This window comes from Danio rerio, chromosome 25, assembly GCF_049306965.1.
Source record: "Danio rerio strain Tuebingen ecotype United States chromosome 25, GRCz12tu, whole genome shotgun sequence".
Lineage (NCBI taxonomy): Eukaryota > Metazoa > Chordata > Actinopteri > Cypriniformes > Danionidae > Danio > Danio rerio.
This window is the reverse complement of record NC_133200.1, coordinates 3,206,961-3,227,558: the sequence shown is the minus strand read 5'-3', so window position 1 is coordinate 3,227,558 and position 20,598 is coordinate 3,206,961. Positions and strand designations below refer to the sequence as shown.

Sequence of the window (20,598 nt, the reverse complement as noted above, 5' to 3'; positions counted from 1 at the left end):
AGAATTATTTGCTCCCCTTTGAATTTTGTTTCTTTTTAAAATATTTCTCAAATGATGTTTAACAGAGCAAGGAAATGTTCACAGTATGTCTGATAATATTTTTTCTTCTGGAGAAAGTCTTATTTGTTTTATTTTGGCAAGAGTAAAAGCAGTTCATAATTTTTTAAACACCATTTTAAGCTCAATATTATTAGCCCCTTTAGCTATAAGATATATAATTTTTGACAGAACAAACCATCATTATATAATAACTTGCCTAATTCCCCTAACATGCCTAGTTAACCTAGTTAAGTCACTTTAAGCTGTATAGAAGTGTCAAGAAAAACATTAGTCAAATATTATGTAGTCATCATGGCAAAGATGAAATAAATCAGTTATTAGAGATGAGTTGTTAAAACTATTATGTTTAGAAATGTGTTGGAAAAATCTGCTCTCTGTCAAACAGAAATTGGGGCAAAAAATAAACTGGGCGCTAATAATTCTTATTTCAACTGTACATGCAAATATGCATTTTATATAACATAATAATAAATATAATAATAAATATAGAATATATATAATATAATATACACAGTACACACACACACACCAAAAGAAACTTTTACATTGGATGCCATCAATCGCAGTTCATTTGTACATATATAAATACATACATACACATGCAAAACAACATTTTTTTATTTTAAAAAATAAGTATTTTAATAATGAATGATTTATTTTTTTGTCCCTCAAAGTGCTGGTAGCTGTTGACTTGCTATGTAATGAATCACCCAGAATCGCCATTTCCACCAAAAATCTTACTAAAGAAAAAAATACCCGCATCTTGGATGTCATAGGAGAGCGAATAAATGCATTTTTGGGTGTACTGTCTCTTTAAATCTTTTTATTTAAGCATAAATTAAACATGTTTATGTGCCAATGAAAAAAAAAAATCTGCCAAAGTAATTCTTCCTAATTTAAAGCAAAAACTTAATTAACCTGGAATAATTATATCATGTCATTTTGCATCCAGCAAATGTACAAAGATTTTGAAGGGATAGTTCATCCAAATATGAAAATGTCCTCATTATTAACTAAGATGTTTTCTTTACAAAGGAAGAAACACTGAAGAATGCCAGAAAAAGCAGCCATTGACTTCCATAGTACTTTTGTGCTCCAACTATGAATGTCAATGGCTGCTTTTTTTATTATTAAACATTAATTCAACAGTTATGCTCAACAAAAGAAAGAAATTCATGAGCCAAAAACCACTTGAGTGTTACAGTAAATGAAGATTTTTTAGTTTTTGTGTGAACTATCCCTTTAAGAATAATTAGACTTTGTACTGAAAATAGTGAACTACAGAAATTGCACATGTTAACTTGATTGAATTGCGGCTGTTTTCATTGGCTGCAGAAGTGAGGTAAATGTTGTAAACGCAGGAGCATCAGAGGAGCGAGGTGCAGTTTTTCAGCAGGAGGGGTTTGGCCATCTCCAAGATGTCTAGGTTGGGGTCCAGCGATCTCCCCAAACCCTCCAGAACCATGATGGCGAACACCATAGACGCAAAATTACTCTCCAGCTTCACCTGCAATAAGAGACGTCACAAAAATTCAGCATTAAAGTCCACATCAACCAGAAGCTGGGACCATTCATTTTTCCTATAGAGAAACTGAATATTAAATGGCAAAACAGTGGGCGTGGCTTGTTTTTTTTAATACTGTGAGCTGATTGGATGTAGTAAGGTAGGCGTTTAATTCGGAAAGATCTGGAAAAGTGTCTGTGAGAGTTATTACAACCTAACAGACTCCTCCTGGGGTCCGTTCTTCGTACCTCGCTTAAATGATCTACGATGATTTGGCAGATCCTGGATCTTTTAATCTTGATAGCTGATCTCTGGCTAAGTTGGTTCTTCAAACAAGTTTGCGAATCAGATTAGAATGTCTGGATAAACTGATCTGAGATCGCTGCGTGTGTTGTGAAGGACAGATCTATCGATCCTCGAAATCATGATCAACAATGCCATGATTGGCTGACGGCACAGCAGCGTAATGACATCATCTGATTAATATTTAATTATCCATGTGAGCTAAATTACATCAAATTAGCAGTAAACGGCTTGTTAAATATGACACGCAATAACTTTACACATTTGTTGTGAGCTGCAGGCTTTACACTGTCATGTGTCAAGAGTATTCATCATGTATTTCAATGCATATCAGTGTATTTAGTTCTACATTTAGAAAAGATTTTCTTTATTATAGTAGCCTTTTTTTAATCGGTGTAAAGAATAACTGGTTGTTTACAAAAGCATTTTGATATTGGTAAAGGCGTCTGCAACTTTTGTGAAGCATCAAATCACTGGCATATTAACTATCAAAACATGTTTATGACTGCATAAATGTATTATTGCTTTAAAAAAAAAAGTCACATATTGTGCATTTCTATCATACACAATTTGTACTGAAGCCATCTAAAAAGTTCATATCAATAAGTTTTCTCTTTGCACTTTCATTTCGAGGGTGCAGATTGCATAAGTTTTATTAATATGTATAACTTTATTTATTTTATTAATGACTATAACTTTATATATATAGTTAAAAAATATGTACCATTTTCCCAAGTGTATATAACTACTACTGTAAGAAAATATCAGAATTCAGAACATACTTTCTGTATTATCTTCGCTTGAACTGAGCCGATCTAATCCTGTTTATATGAATTGACCCTGCTCCCGTCCAGGTTTGACCTAGCAGAACTGTTGCTATGACAACAACTCTCGGATCAGCTTTGAAGAACGAAACGATCCTGGATCATGTCAAATCGTCAATATCCAAATCCAGCTAACTGAGTAATCCACGTACGAAGAACGGACCCCTGCTCACCATTTCTGTTTGTTGTCAAAACTGACAACTGGAGGGGGCGTGGTTAAATATGTTAGCCCCGCCTAATACCTCAGACAGACCTGAGATCTGAGATTTGAACTGAAAACAATTGATTTTTAGATTTGAATTAAAGATTACAAGGGCAAACCATTCTTTTTCTTAATGACATGCACAGATGAATTGTTCACCAAGAATCTAGCAATGTAAGCTAACAAAATCAGTATGGTTAGTACTTTAAAATCACGATTTATCTTTTCATTTTATTTTTAGGTCATCAAATCGCTGTAATTTTTAATCAGAAATATCCACAATGTCTTTCCTTCTCTGATTGGTGGTTACTGGCATGAGGCAACCTGTCAATTATCATGAGATCCACCAATAGCAAACCATTACAAAGTCCATTTAAAGCATTCTGTTTTCATTCATTCATTTTCTTGTCAGCTTAGTCCCTTTATTAATCCGGGGTCACCACAGTGGAATGAACCGCCAACTTATCCAGCAAGTTTTTACGCAGCGGATGCCCTTCCAGCCGCAACCCATCTCTGGGAAACATCCACACACACATTCACACACAAACACTAGTACACTACGGACAATTTAGCCTACCAAATTCACCTGTACCGCATGTCTTTGGACTGTGGGGGAACCGGGGCACCCGGAGGAAGCATTCTGTTTGAAAGATCTAATTCTACAAAACTGTTTGCCAAGCTTAAGATTAAATTCAATATTGGGAAATCACCAATAAAATTAAACAACAGTTGTCTCTTTAATTTAATTACTAAACGTTTAAATCCTTTTTTTTCTTTAGGATGCCCAAGCTAATGTGTATCATGACACTAACCTCATTTATGGCTTATTCTATTTACGCGTGTTACACGTCATCTGATCCCGCTGCTCTTTTAAATTAATTCCCAACTTGATGGTAAATCACCTCCCAAAACGACAGCGACTCTTTGTTTACGAGTTTGTGGGCATTCGAGTAGAGCTGTCATGTGATGTGCATTTGACAGGACTGTTTCATACTGATTACAAAAGCAGAGTACATTTATTTTCAAGTGTATTAGGTTAATTTAAAAGAGATTTCAAGCTTTATGCGGATTTATTTCTCATGTCTGTGAGGCAAGTATTCGATGAGATTCCAGTGCATTTGCTGAGCCTAGAGGAATCATAATGAAGCTGCAGAAACTGTCATAAACACACGCCTGGTCCACTCTCCTCCTCCGGAGAATCCTCAGTCTATATCAATCAACGATTGGCTCCTGTATTAGAAGGCGGGGCTTCATTCTGCATATTGATCATTACACTTTTCCCCATTCAAAACTAAATGAGTGACGTGTTTTGTGTATTCCACAGTCTTTTACCACAAGCATCCAATCAATTCAAGAATAAACTAAATCAAGCCGCACCATCTTTTGCACACATTTCAAGGAACCGTTTCATAATTTTACAAACAGCTAATGATGTTCTAGCTTGTGTTAGTTGCCCTCACCTTGTGATGGATCAGCAAACCAAAAACTTGAGAGAGAAGCTCGGCCACCTGGATCTAGAAAACAACAGCGTTCACTCTTTAATGAGAGGTTTTCACAAATATATGAAGATATTTTAAATATTGCTTCTTACATATAAAGCTTTAAATAATCGAGCTCCTGTTTATCTAACCAAACTTCTGTCTCGCTACAATCCAACTCCCTCTTTAAGATCTCAAAACTCAGGGCTTCTGGTAGTACATAGAATAGCAAAGTCGAGTAAAGGAGGTCAAGCCTTCTCATTTATGGCTCCTACACTCTGGAATAGCCTTCCTGATAACGTCCGAGGCTCAGACACACTCTCTCAGTTCAAAACTAGATTAAATAAGGGTGTCACGATCCTCCAAATCCTCGATTCGATTACCTTTTCGATTCTTAAGTCACGATTCGATTCGATTATGAATAATTAATTAATTAATAACGAATTAATTATTTGTAGCCTACCGTTTAAACTACCTGACCTGCATGGTCTTTGTTTTACCCATAACCAAATCATAAAGCAAAGGAATAAAGTTACACACATAATTACCAAAATCTATCTATTGAATTAATCAATCTATTAAAGAAACGTTGGCTAGAATTCTGCATTTTAGGCTTAAATTATAGCGAGACATATGTTATACATAGCAGATGAACCGAGACTGCATCAGATCGCGAAGCAGATCAATGTTGATCATTTCCGCACTGACAGCTCGAAAAAAAGAACAAAACAACTGGCCTAACACAACATATTATAAGATTAAAACATGAAAAAATTATCAAATAGTAACTTCGGTCAATTTTCCAAACGGATAAACCGTGATCAGGCTGGATAAACAGCTCTCGGTAATATTTCATATTTCGCATTTACCGGTAAGAATGACATCTCGCCCTGCTCATCATTCTCTCGTCATATAGCCGTATATATGGCTATTACACGATCATAATACACTGTGATATAGCCTGGGTCGTTAGTTCGTTGAATTGTTTTGCTTTCTCACTACAATTGATCCGCTCAGTAGGGCAGATACAGTCTCATTCAGGCGATCTCGGACTGATTGATTTGGCGCAGAAGCGAGCGCAACTGCTGGATATATGCCAAACAAACCGTGCTAACGGGGCGGTTCCGAAACAAACGTCTATGTGTTGTATTTGCACACAATTGACAGACAGTCGCAGCACACAGCTCTGGCTTGATCTGGCAAGCAACAAGGCAGCACTGTGCACTGACCCGAGTGTCTCGCACGCTGGCCCCAGGCCATCGGGCAGTCCTTACTGTCGAGCCCTGAAAGTTTAAGCCCTGTCGACGGGTCTCCTGCGTCTGCACAGTTTAACAAGCACTTCAAAAAGCCTGCTTTTCCCGCTTGGTAAGCCAAGCTGACGTTACATTGGGGGCGTGGCAGCATCGACGATTCTATTTTTTGATTCGATAATCGACATTGAGCATAAATTTCGATCGATTTTGATTTTGACACCCTTATTAGTAAAGCATACACTCAATGCATTACTTAGTGGGTTTCCACACTGGTTTCTGCATCTTGTTTGTATACACTATAAGCGGCAGCTACGCTAATTATTCTCTTTATTCTTCATTTCCACCTGGGGATACTCATCCTGAGGCCCTCAGACTATGCAGAGTCACTGATTGACCCAAGACCATCGACGAAATGATCCCAAGGTTTCCATAATCCTGGACCAGGCCGTATCCTGAGCAGCTGCTGTGGTGGTCATGCATGAGTGGAGAGCATGAGACTGATTCCTGTGACACCCCAGGGACAGACGAGTCTTCGCTGAGGCCCAGCTTCGAGCCTCCGCCACAGAGACTGCAGCTCTGCACAAGACGTTTGGCCAGCGGAGAAATTAAAATGGTCGTGCCGAACTGAGTGGATTCTCTCAAGATTTATTTTTTAACTTTCGCCAATTTGTGAAGTTTTTTTTCCCTCTCCGCTGTCGCCACTAGCTTGCATGGTTCGGGATCTGTAGAGGTGTGCATCGATGGATTTGCTCTCCAGTGTTTAGACCCTCAGTAGTGACTATTAAACCCCACTGAACTGAGCTGAACTACACTGTTCCAATTTACTATGATCTTTTATTTGAAGCTGCTTTTGACACAATCTACATTGTAAAAGCCCTATACAAATAAAGCTGAATTGAATTTTCAACATTAATAATCAGAAGTATTTCCTGAGCAACAATTCTTCATATTAGACCAATTCCTGAACGATCATGATCTGAAAATGCTGAATATTTAGCTTTGCATCACAGAAATAAATGACATTTTGAAATATATATATATGTTAAAGAGAAATGTTGTTTTAGATTTAAATAATATTTCAGAATTTTTACTGCATTTTTAATCAAACATATAAAGCCTTGTTGAGCATCATTTTATTTATTCCAAGCTTGATAAGAAGTCTGTAGATCTATATTAAATATGGAAGTGATGGAGGTGTGTAACTCTACCTTCCCCAGAGAGAGCGTGTCACTGAGTGCACGATCCACCAGTTCAGCCATTTCCTTCTTGAATCGCATCACATCCTGGCACTCGTTGGCCCGGGCGTGATGGAGGATCAGCTCCGCTACTCGCTCGCCCTAAAACATAAGAATATGACGACCAGTGCTAAAAATGTATCAAATCAACTTAAACAAAGGTATTTTAAGGTAAAGTAGAGTATTGTTCAAATATTAGCTCATGTTAGTAAATTACCTACAACACTAATAAAATGCTATAATACTATATATGATGTGTGTGTGTGTGTGTGTGTGTGTGTGTATATACAGTATATATATATATATATATATATATATATATATATATATATATATATATATATATATATAAATATATATATATTTATACATATATATATATATATATATATATATAAATATATATATATTTATACATGTATATATATATATATACATATACATATATATATAGTATTATATATATATATATGAGCAATTCCATGAAAATGTCAACCTTGCCATGAAAAGAAAAATGTTTTCACCAAAATAGCAAAACCGTTTCTACATTTTTTGCGCAGGCAAGTGTTTTACAGTACTTTAAAAATACTTAAAAATGTCGCTGTCAATGTTTTCAAACTATTATATTTGATTTACCAAAGTCAAACAAATGACAATTTCACATCCGTCACATCCATAACGAAAAAGTGTCACATCCATAACAAAGCTTCTCCCTCAAAAATGAAAAATGTCAAAATAAAATAAAATCAATCAGTTTTGTTCTATAAAGAGCCAACTCTTATCCTTTTGTTGAGCATTATTTATTTTGGGTTGTGCAGTTTAATTCACAGAATTTCTAGTAAATATGTTGTATACTGTAAACTCGCAGACTTTTTTGTCACATCCATAACGCTTGTTTATTTTCCTCATTTAAAGTATAAAAATGTTCACAGATTGAATTTTTTTGATCCCATAACTCTGTGGTTAGTTGTTTTGGAAAATATAAACAGATGGTTCAATATAATGTTAACGTATACTTTCTCTGCGAATTTATGTTTTGAATTTTTACTGCAAATGTCACATCCATAACGCTGGAATCAGCCATATATATATATATATGAGTAATATCACACGAGTAGCAGTGCGATATGGCTGCCTTAGTGCCCCCACCAGTGCCGATATACAGCCATATCGCACTGCTACGAGTGTGATATTGCGTTTATACAACAGTTTGACGACATAATTGTGCATATAAAAACAAAATCAAACATGGAGAGTCTCAAAAACCCTTTTGTATGAGGAGCTACTTTCTTCCGCATTGGATTCAAATCATAAGCTGACAGTTAAACAGCTGTTAAAAGCATCTTTTAAAGTTTAGTGTCTGTAGTGTCTGCTTTTAGCTAGCTGTATGTGTGCGAAGTGATACACAAAGAGTAAAGAGGCTGTAGGAGTTCTGATATTGCAGAATATTGCACGGCTTTCAGCCAATCAGATTTGAGAACCAGACAGAACTTTTGTACAATATATATATATACATAAATAAAATATACTGCATAATGCATGCTTAAAAGAAAAAAAGAAATGTATTAATAAAACATTATTAAACACCATAATACTTTTTAAAATGCTAATGACAAAATACTGTCCAAAAGCATGCCTGTATGTACACTTTTAATAATAAAAATAATAACAAGCAATGATAAAAAGCATTTACACCGAAAGCACAAGTAAAAAAAAGTATTGTAAAACTTCAGTATTGTATATCCTCTTATACACACTTAAGAACTTTCTTCACAAAAAGAATGTAAAGTTTTATTACTTAGTATAAGTAGGTCAATTAAAGGGAACCTATTATGCATTACCGAGATGCAAAAGGTATCTGATGTCCCTAAAGCAGAGGTCGCGTTTCCATCATTGACGGATTTTTTTTCAGCAGTGACGGAAAAATCTGAAGGTGATCCGTCATTTTAATCCATCGGATTATGCTGAGGGTGATCTATTGCAGTGGTTCTCAAACTGTGGAACGTGTACCACTAGTGGTACGCAGGGAAATGAAATATGTCATGTACATGCGACACACATTTCAAAAACTTATCAAAAATGATGTATATAATATGCCATATTAGACAAATAGCCTATATTTCTGAGGTAATCTGCCACATTTTTTAACTGTGCAGAGTTTTAGCTGCTTAACTGGGCCTACTACGCTACTGTATTTCAATATTGCTCATTTTGGTGGTACTTGAAGAGACAATTTTTTTCTGAGGTGGTACTTGATGATAAAAGTTTGAGAACCACTGATCTATTGTATTTTGTAGCTAACTGTAATTCACACTCTTGTCCAGCTGATGGCGATTACCCTTGTTTTGTCTCCTCTTTGTCACCGCTGCGTACAGTTGCAAAAATATCACAGCAGCTGAGTGTGAGAGGTTTCTAGATGTGATATAAATAATAAAGGGGAAAAAAGAGGAAGTGATGCAGTGGACGATGAAGAACAAACAGACAAAAATCCTCAGTCGCCAACAGCAGTTACGAGCTAACCCAGTGGTAGCAAGGACGTCAGGTGCTTTGGAGTGCGTTGTGAGCACTACCGAACGCAGAGGGGTGCAGAAGAAGCTTGTGCTGTAGTATGTTTTCCCGGTGAAACGAGTGCTTGCAGGATCAGGAAATCCCACATTCGGAAAATCTGAGAGATCACAGCCTTAGGAGAAATGTTTCCCAACTACAAAATGCTGGCTGAAGTGGTCTTTGGTCACAAGTCGTCGACCTTCCGAGGCAAAGACACAGAATTTAATGACAACTGCCTCTGCATCAGTCTCTCTTGATGCGTTTGATTACGCACAGGCCAGCACCCAGTTCAGGTCGACGCAGAAGGAAGATATGAGTTACGGCAGATAGTACTTTTTGTTAATTTGTCAAATAAATTTACATTTAGTCATTTAGCAGACGCTTTTATCCAAAGCGACTTACAAATGAGGACAAGAAAGCAACTTACACAACTATAAGAGCAACAATGAATAAGTGCTGTAGGCAAGTTTCATGTCTGTAAAGTCTAAGAAGGAAAGTATTAGTACTTTTTATTTTATTTATTTTTTTTGGTACAGTTAGTGTGACATCCAGATCGGCAATTGCAGATTAGGAAGTGAAGTGGAGACTAAATAGTTGAGTTTTTAGTCGTTTCTTGAAGACAGCGAGTGACTCTGCTGTTCTGATGCAGTTAGGGAGTTCATTCCACCAACTGGGCAGATTGAGCGTGAGCGTTCGCAAAAGTGATTTCTTCCCTCTTTGGGATGGAACCACGAGGCGAAGCAAATAAATAAATGGATAATTTAGCATATATGCTCGTCGTGCAAGTTCATTATTAAAATTTGAATTAAAAAAAAACGATTAGAAAGTCTGCAAATTAAATAACGATCAATAATAGGAAATTTTACAACCCTCTCCGTCAAAATGACGAACAATGAGAAAGTCTAACGCGACCTCTGCCATAGAGTGTGTGTGTGAAGCTCAAAATACCATACAAATAAAGTTTTATGACTCCTTAAAACTGACCCTTTTAAGCTTTGATTTTAATTGTGCTACAAATGCCTGTGTGTCAGCATAGTGGCAGATTCAAAAACAAGACTGATGTCTAATGCTAATGAGGGAGAGATGGTCACTAGGGGGCACATACAAAGGCAGGATGTCAATCAAAGTGAATGTTGCAGCCCATGTTTACCTGTCTGAGGACAACAGCGGTAAAGACAGCTCTGAAGTTGCGCTGATCTGCTTCACTGAGCTGCGCTACAATACCAGCGTCCAGCAGCACCAGCTGAAGAGATGGAGGAGTCGCCCTCATGCTGACCACCACAGTGTCCCACAGGTCCGTCAGCGTGGCCCTGTCCTCAGATTCCTCCCCACAGCTGCCCTGAACCAGGATATTCCCCGGGTGAAGATCACCATGGACGAAATTATCCACAAACACCTGCAGAGACGAACACAAGTTAGATCTCGACCTCTAGCACTCTTGGTAGCTGAAAAAAACAAGACTGTAATGAATTTATTTTTCTCAAAATATTACAAATCTTTTGGACAATAAACAGGATTTTGAGTCCAATGGTTTGAGATAAATAAATAAAAATTTGACCAGATTGTTGTTTCCCAGCGAAACACAAGTATTGTTGAGATAAAGCTGTAAAAAATTGTTTTGTTTTTTTAAATCAATCAATTAATAAATTAATAAATTTTCTTGCAAAATCCTGTAGGGAGTGAATAGCAAACAAATCACAGTTTTGTATAAAACAAAATCTTTTTAAAATATTTAGCAAGTGTTGCTTAACAGTGGAACGACATTCTTTATAAGATGTCCTTTTATGTTTTTCTTCTGGAGAAAGTCTTATTTATATAAAAAAAAAAAAGATATATATATATATATATATATATATATATATATATATATATAAAATAATAAATAAATAAATATATATATATATATATATATATATATATATATATATATATATATTTATTTACATATATATATATATATATATATATATATATATATATATATATATATATATATATATATATTTATTTATTTATTTATTTACATATATATATATTTACAAAAAATTTCAAAAATGCTAAGGACAATATTATTAACTTATGTATAACCTAACTTATTTCTTATAAATTAGTTATCACAACTATTATCTCTAAAAGTATTGAAAAAAATTTCTCTGTTAGACAGCACTTGGGAAATATTTGAAAAATAATTGCACAAAAAAAAAGTACAATTACTGGCACCCCTATGAAGTAATATAAGCAAATTATTCATATACCATTGATATTTCAGCTTTTAGTGTGCATTCCTGCGAGCAGCAGCTCATTTGCATTTAAAGAGACTTTGGCTTCCACTAAAAAAAATGAATATTACAACATGATTAAATAAATTAATAATGTAATTTTCAGTTGAAACTTCAGACACAAATTCTGGGTGGCGGAGCTTCAGAACACACCCACTGATTGCATAACCATCACAGACCAATGGCAGCTCAAAGGTGTTTAGGACCAAAATGAACTCCCAATAAAGTTTAACCAAGCTTAAAAGTCAAACTGCTGAAACGAGTTCAAAAAGAGCTTAGTTTTGGCCGGATTTTGTTCGAAATTACTTTTTTTTTTTATAAGTGTACTGGGGCCTTTACTCACCATTTTTAGGAGTAGATCGACACCCATGCGTGCGATTCTCTGCTTGACTCCTGCTGGGATGTTAGAGCTCAGGTACTTGGAGATGGGTTCACTTTCCTAAATGAGCAACAGAAAAAGTAGAAAGGAAAAAGTAAAAATGGTATCTAACAACCTAAATAATCACAAATATAGCCATTCTCACCTCATATGTTTCTACCAGCACAGTTCTAGTGACGAACGGTCTGAGCGGCGTCGGAAACTTCACATATTCCAGATCTTTAAAGTTCTTCTGGAACTTTTCAATGTTCTGGGCCTCAAACCGTAGATCAATCTGCATCAGAAATATTATCAATTTTTAGTTATTTTAGCCTACACATAAATAACTAATAAATAATATTAATAAAAAAATATATAGCCATTTATATTAAATACTATAGTCTTTTAACCATACTATAGTAAAGCACTAGAATTTTTGGTGATTCTAAAGTTGCTATGGCAACACACCAACTATTGTATTTAATCTGTTGTGATGATTTTATAGTTGCTATGGTAACACAACAACTATAGTATTTAATCTGTTGTGATGATTTTATAGTTGCTATGGTAACACAACAACTATAGTATTTAATCTGTTGTGGTGATTCTATAGTTGCTATGGTAAAACGACAACTATAGTATTTAATCTGTTGTGGTGATTTCATAGTTGCTATGGTAACACATTAACTATAGCATTTAATCTGTCGTGGTGATTCTATAGTTGCTATGGTAACACATCAACAATAGTATTTAATCTGTTGTGGTGATTCTATAGTTGCTATGGTAACACAACAACTACAGCATTTAATTTGTTGTGGTGATTCTATAGTTGCTATGGTAACACGTCAACTATAGTATTTAATCTGTTGTGGTGATTCTATAGTTGCTATGGTAACACAACAACTATAGCATTTAATCTGTTGTGGTGATTCTATAGTTGCTATGGTAACACAACAACTATAGTATTTAATGTGTTGTGGTGATTCTATAGTTGCTATGGTAACTCAACAACTATAGTATTTAATCTGTTGTGGTGATTTTATAGTTGCTATGGTAACACAAAAACCATAGTATTTAATCTGTTGTGGTGATTTTATGGTTGCTATGGTAACACAACAACTATAGCATTTAATCTGTTTTAATCTGTTGCAGTGATTCTATAGTTGCTATGGTAACACGACAACGATAGTATTCGATCTGTTGTGGTAATTTCATAGTTGCTATGTTAACACATCAACTATAGTATTAAATCTGTTGTGGTGATACTATAGTTGCTATGGTAACACATCAACTATAGCATTTAATCTGTTGCAGTGATTCTATAGTTGCTATGGTAACTCAACAACTATAGTATTTAATGTGTTGTGGTGATTCTATAGTTGCTATGGTAACTCAACAACTATAGTATTTAATCTGTTGTGGTGATTTTATAGTTGCTATGGTAACACAACAACCATAGTATTTAATCTGTTGTGGTGATTTTATGGTTGCTATGGTAACACAACAACTATAGCATTTAATCTGTTTTAATCTGTTGCAGTGATTCTATAGTTGCTATGGTAACACGACAACGATAGTATTCGATCTGTTGTGGTAATTTCATAGTTGCTATGTTAACACATCAACTATAGTATTTAATCTGTTGTGGTGATACTATAGTTGCTATGGTAACACATCAACTATAGCATTTAATCTGTTGCGGTGATTCTATAGTTGCTATGGTAAAACGACAACGATAGTATTTAATCTGTTGTAGTGATTTCATAGTTGCCATGGTAACACATTAACTATAGCATTTAATCTGTTGTGGTGATTCTATAGTTGCTATGGTAACACATCAACTATAGTATTTAATCTGTTGTGGTGATTCTTTAGTTGCTATGGTAACAAATCAACTATAGTAATATAAGGAATACTGTAGTTTTCTAAACCTATAGATTATATTATACTACAATACACCACAGTTTACTGTAGTAAAAACTAAAGTATACTACAGTATTTATTATCAGTTGACAATAGTAAATACTACTGTGTGTTGGGGCATTTATTAACAAACTGTTTAAATACTATAATATATACAGTACAATACATTTTACTATCGTATGGTTCTAAAACACTATAGTAATAACTACAGTATTTCTATATATTTTAATAGAAATATATAGTTCATAAAGGCACCTGTTTGGTCATGAGCTTCTGGAACTCCTCCACAATCTCCGGCAGGCTGAGCCACTTCACACCCGGCAAACAGTTGAGGAATAAACTTCCAGCTTTCATTAAGATCAGGTCGATCTGCACCTGCTGCCGGATTCCTGGATGAAGAACCTGGATGAAGAGCACACATCTTCTTAGAGAATATAGGAATTTTATATATATAAAACATTTTTTAAGTGTAATTTATTGCATTGATGCCAAGCAAAATTTTGTTTCATTCAGCTTGGCATCACTGCAATAAATTACACTTAAAAATATTTTGATATATATAAAAAAGACATTTTAAATTGAACTAATATTTGCAAAGTATTACGGTTTTTATTAGATTTTTAGTGTAAATTATTCTTGTGATTTCAAGCTAAATTTTCAGCATTATTAATTCAGTCCTTAGTGATAACCGTTTTGCTGGAAATTGCTGCTCAAGAAACATTTATGATTATTATTAAAATACATATAAAAAAAGACATTTTAAATTTAATTAATATTTCACAATATTATGTTTTTTATTGTATTTTTTTAATAAATGCGGCCTAGGTAAGCAGATTTGTCTTTTCAAAACAAGTTAATGCTGTAGGATTTATTTATTTATGCAATATTTTTTTTTCTAATTGCATGCACTTTTTAATTTGCTGGTTTATCCTTTTAATAAGTGTAATAAAACAATAAATAAAAACTTGGAAATAACTTTATTATTGAGAACATTTTCAAAAGAACTTTATTGTTAACAAAATTCTAAAAAGAACTAATTATTAGGAAGATTCTTAAAAGAACTTTATCATTAAGAACATTCTAGAAATAATTAAAATATTAAGAACAATCTAAAAAAAAACTCTTTTGAGTGACAAAAACATTTTTTCCAATGTAAAACACCTGGAAAAGTTTCAAGTTAATTTGTAATACCATCAGTTCTAATAATTATATAACTTTGAGAGTGTGTACTACAAGCAATTCTTGAGAAACTAACTAGATAACTCTTAATATGCAAAAGCGGTTCTACCTTAATTGCAACAGGAATCAGCCGCTCTTCCTCCAAATGTTCACCTTGACCAGATCTCTCTCCGAATTCCTTCATCTTCCCATCCGTCATCTCATCCTCATCTCTATTAATCTCCCAAAAATCACTCAATGCTCCTCCCAGTCCAGGGATCTCCCAGGCTTCCAGAAGATTCTTCTTCTCCAGTTCCTCCAGCAGCTTCTGGAAAGCCGGATCTTGGATGTTTGCCACTTTAGCTTTGGCGCGGTACACCTGAGCCACGCATCCCGAACCTACCGGCTCCTTACTGTCAAACACAAACATCTGCCTCCATCCCTCCCCAAACGCCCGCTTCAGACACAGTTTAGTGTGGGACCAGGAGTGAGCCTTCACCCGCACGTGAAGCCTGGAGAAGCGGTCACAGAAGTCTTGGGAGAAGATATCCCGTCTTGTGCTGGCCCATTGGCCCAGTTTGATAAATGTTGGTCCGGAGGTTTCGGTGACCCAAAGTAGGCAATCCAACCAATGGGACGCCCAACGCTGGGATAGTAAAGTCAATGGGTATAGAAGTAAAAGAGGGCTGAATTTGAGAAGAAGCACCAATGCGCGGAGTCCCAATCGCAGGACGAATACTAGCCTGGAACAAAAGCACACAAATTAGAGATGAGTCGACCCACAGGAAATCTGCGCATGCAGAATTCTGCCGATTTTTAGCCCATCATTGATTCTGTTTATTGTGTAAATGTGTGTACATTCATAAGTATTTATTTTTTAAATTAACTTCAGAAATACTATTGACTATTATGAAAACATTTATATGATTTATTCACAATACAGTTTGTAAAGTAATATTTTCAGTCTTTTAGTAGAGATTATTTAAGAGACTTGCTTGGTTGACCACAGTGGTTCTCAAACTGTAGTACACGTACCACTAGTGGTACTCAGGCTTCCTTCTAGTGGTAACGTAGACTAACCATATTCCGTACACAACGATATTCCGTACAGATTACCTTTTAACGCTAATCTCTGAATAAATACTTATGGGTCGTAGTCAAGCTATATATCTGTGTAATCTTTAATTCTCACTCTTTCAGCCCCAACCACAACAGAGACCTTAACTATATGTTTCCGAGTGAATTCAGTAAGTTTGCTACGTCCACCTAATGCGCTTGAAAATAGACAGTGGGCTTAAAGTGCGAGTGTCGCTTTTGCATTTAACTTATGCATCACACTGTATTACAGTCTTTATGAAGTGAATATTATGTTCTCACAAATTGTTAAATAACTTATCTTTTGTTGAATAAATGCTTTGAAATAGGGATGTTTAAACGTCAGTTGTGGGTGATGACCGCCAGAGAGCCTGAGAGACTGGCTGCAAACACTGTTTGGATCCTCTTTTTGCAGTGATGATGTTTGTATTCATAAAAGGTCAGTCAAGTCAGCGTTAATGTGCATTAATTTAATGTTTTAATATTTAAAATTGTCAAGCTGTAATAAAATAAACATGATAGAAAAAGTAAATGATTTTGAAGCTATTTCATTACAAACTTTCATAAAAGAGTTATAATAATAATAATAATAATTCCTTACATTTATATAGCGCTTTTCTGGACACTCAAAGCTTTACACAATGGGGGGGAATCTCCTCATCCACCACCAGTGTGCAGCATCCACTTGGATGGCCAGACCGCACACCACACACCAGCTGATTGGTGGAGAGGAGACAGAGATGAAGCCAATTGAATATGGGGATGGTTAGGAGGCCATGATGGACAGAGGCCAGTGGGCAGACTTGGCCAGGATGCTGGGGATAAACCCCTACTCTTTTCGAAGGACATCCTGGGATTTTTAATGACCACAGAGAGTCGGGACCTCGGTTTAACGTCTCATCCGAAAGACGGCGCTCACTGAGCAGTATAGCATCCCCGTCACTATACTGGGGCATTAGGACCCACACAGACCGCAGGTTGGGCGCCCCCTTCTGGCCTCACCAACACCACTTCCGGCAGCAACCTAGCTTTCCCATGTGGTCTCCCATCCAGGTACTGACCGGGCGCAGCCCTGCTAAGCTTCAGTGGGCGACCATGTGAGAGTTGCAGAGAGCTAGCTGCCGCCTAAAATATTTAATATATCATTAACTTCAAATTAAACGCAATAACAGTATATTCTGACATAAGATTTTAATAAGACTTCAACAAATGCCCATTTTGCCAGTAAATTAAAGTTATGCACCCTGTGCGGAACACTATTTTAGTCGTGTACAGCAGGGGTTCCCAAACTTTTCAGCCCGCGACCCCAAAAATAACAATGCCAGTGACTCGCGACCCCCAATATCCTCTGAGGTGGTTATAAATACAGAAACCTTGCATGCAATGACTCAGACACACCAATTAAATTTGTGTCAGTGCTTTAAATGTGCTAGAAAGTATAACCTGATGTTATAAAATCAAAATGCATCTAAAGCTATTGCTGCCTTTATTATAATGTAATTACCCCAGGGGTCACAATTCAATAGAACAAGTAACTATAAGCTACTATAGTAACTATATAGTATATAGTAACTATAAACGACTATTTTTATTTTCAGTATAGTTATGGATAAAATATGTTAATTCTTATGGTTTAATAAAAATAAATATTTTTGGAAATCACGAGGCGACCTCCCTTCATTGCCCTGCGACCCCTGGGGGGGTCCCGACCCCCACTTTGAAAACCACTGGTGTACAGATCATCGTTAATACCTATCATCTTCCGTACACATGCGAAGGTGGTACTTTTCCCATCTTTTCTCAAAAACTACTGGTCCAAAAGACATCAATCAAGATTTAGATTGTGCAATAGATATTCCCCCAGAGAATGAACACACAAGCATGCTTATCTGGCTTTCAATGACGGAGGAGTGCGCTGCATAGCGAAAAGTGTACGGAACATGGTTAGTCTATGTTACACGCAGGGATATTTTGAAAAATGTTGGAAATCTATCACCTACAACAGAAGGCAATGGTTACAGGTTTCCAACATTTTTCAAAATATATCAGTTATTGTGTTTAAAAGAAGAAACAAAATCATGAAAGTTTGGAACAACTTGAAGGAGATTAAAAATAACTTTACTCAGCTTCATTCAGCAAATGTAGTAGAGTAAAAAGTACATTATCTACTTTTGAAAAGTAGTGAAGGTTTACTAAAATGAATATACTCTTATGAAACACAGACACTACAAATACGCACACACGTACAGCAGTGATGTAAAAACAATTAGTGTCGACCACTGCTAACCTGTGGATCTGAACTCCGGCCACTGATTTCCTCTCTGTGGGGTTTTGATGATTCTTGAGGGATTCTGGTCCGGCGGCGTAAATGGTCCCACATGCAGTCCAGCAGAACAATCCCACTTTTGGGGTTTGGGATAAAAGACGAGTGGCTTTAACAAAAAACACTCTGCGGGATTGAGTTGGAATCGGTAACCTGCGCGCAAAGCACTTAAAGCTATGCAGCAGGTGCCTTGTGCAAAATACAGACATTTTAAATGAAGCCAAATGTAGACATTATATAATGAATTAACAGCGTTCAGTTCTGTTGCTTTCTTCTGTTAAGGTTTGAAATGATAAAGTATGGATTAATAAACACATTCACGTTTGCTAATATACAATTCTGCAGTGTTTATAGTCAGCATCGAGCATGCTCACAATCTTTAAATGACAATATGAGTCACAGAAATGTTCAGAACACGCAGGTCAACATGTACATATGCATCCATATTCTCATTATCTTGCGTTTTTTCGTCGACAGATGTCCGCGGCTGTGCTATTTAGTGTCATTTTCGCGTTGTTTCTCCACATTTAGGCTTGAATTCGGTTAACGTTAAATTCATTCAAACATTTGTTATGAATGTTACTGCTGCTCTCCGCCGGTTCGCCTGATAAATCGCTCCGTGTGATTGCTAACGTTAGTTCCGCATCTCGGTGGAAAGGGAAAAAGGGGGCAGTAACGTTAATCGATATTGATTTGTTGATTAAAAAACTAGTATTTATTTAGAACAAAGTTAGTTCAATAAAATAAACACACGAAATCATGAAATGTAAGGAATTATTGATTTGATTGAATCTGTATTTCGTTAAAATCTGTAGAAATAGGTTCTTCTTTTGGTGTTGTTGCATATTTTGTTTTGATATGACATTTACCTTTAGCATTATTATTAATATATGCAAATTATTAATGTTAAACACAATGGCTATATATTTTAATATTTTAGTGTTAAAATATATGATTTTATTACAGGTTGATGTCCTATAATTTGCTTTTAATAATGTTAACGAGAATTTCTAAACATTAGAATATTTATGTTAAAAGGGTTTGCTTTATTGCAGTTTTGGGGTTTGTTTAGACTTTTGATATTTACTTTTTTACATTTACTACTACCACTACTACTATTAATCAATATTATTAATCAATATAAATATAATATTGCAAAAAGTAAATTTTTTTTTTAAAGTTACATTAATAAAACCTTTATATATATATATTTTTTTTTTTGTTCAGGCAAAACGGTGGCGCAGTAGGTAGTACTGTCGCCTCACAGCAAGAAGGTCGCTGGTTTGAATCTCAGCTGGGTCAGTTGGCGTTTCTTTGTGGAGTTTGCATGTTCTCCCTGCGTTCGCGTGGGTTTCCTCCGGGTGCTCTGGTTTCCCCCACAGTCCAAAGACATGCGGTACAGGTGAATTGGGTAGGCTATTGTCCGTAGTGTATGAGTGTGAATGAGTGTTTGTGGATGTTTTCCAGAGATGGGTTGCAGCTGGAAGGGCATTGGCTGCATAAAAACACATGCTAGATAAGTTGGCAGTTCATTCCACTGTGGGGACCTCGGATTAATAAGGGAACTAAGCCAAAAATTAAATGAATGATTGAATGTTCTGTTCAAGTAATTATGTTCACTATATCACTATTACCACCCATTTTCATCGTTTCCCTTTGGCCAGTAGATGTCGCTAAAATGACTGTTTGCTGAGTCTATAAGTTATTATAAGTATATATTTGAGTTTACTTAGGGGGACTCTTTTACTTAATTTTCCTCACTTCGACATCAAAAATGCACATAATAGAGCAGGTATAAATGAAGATGACACCCACATAAAAATACTTCAGTAATTTATAGTAGTATTTTAGAAATTTGCCATAGTAAAGTGTATTATACTGTAGTAGGCTATTATATTATTTACAACTCTACACAGAGTTCTTAAACCTTAAATTCCAGCACTTTTCAAACACTTTTAAGGTGCATTTGTCGCCATTTTTAACATGGTACAGCATACATATATATATATATATATATATATATATATATATATATATATATATATATATATATATA

The 20,598-nt window shown here is 35.5% G+C and overlaps 1 protein-coding gene across 2 annotated transcripts; it reads right to left on the bottom strand.

Moving 5' to 3' along the window:
* Positions 1-863: 863 nt before the first annotated feature.
* adck2 (aarF domain containing kinase 2) lies at positions 864-19,151 on the bottom strand. Of its 2 annotated transcripts, XR_012400086.1 has the most exons (10): positions 18,507-19,151; positions 15,255-15,867; positions 14,222-14,368; positions 12,210-12,338; positions 12,029-12,124; positions 10,557-10,802; positions 6,833-6,961; positions 4,354-4,407; positions 1,311-1,567; positions 864-1,039 (listed from the first exon to the last, which is right to left on the bottom strand). XR_012400086.1 is itself a non-coding variant. In XM_695757.9 (9 exons), the coding sequence occupies exons 1-9, from the start codon at positions 18,749-18,751 to the stop codon at positions 1,427-1,429; spliced, it is 1,800 nt and encodes a 599-aa protein (XP_700849.4). In that variant the 5' UTR covers positions 18,752-19,151; the 3' UTR covers positions 864-1,426. The 2 variants fall into 2 exon arrangements, 1 of the variants encoding a protein (XP_700849.4); XM_695757.9 differs by having other exon boundaries at positions 864-1,567.
* Positions 19,152-20,598: the final 1,447 nt, after the last annotated feature.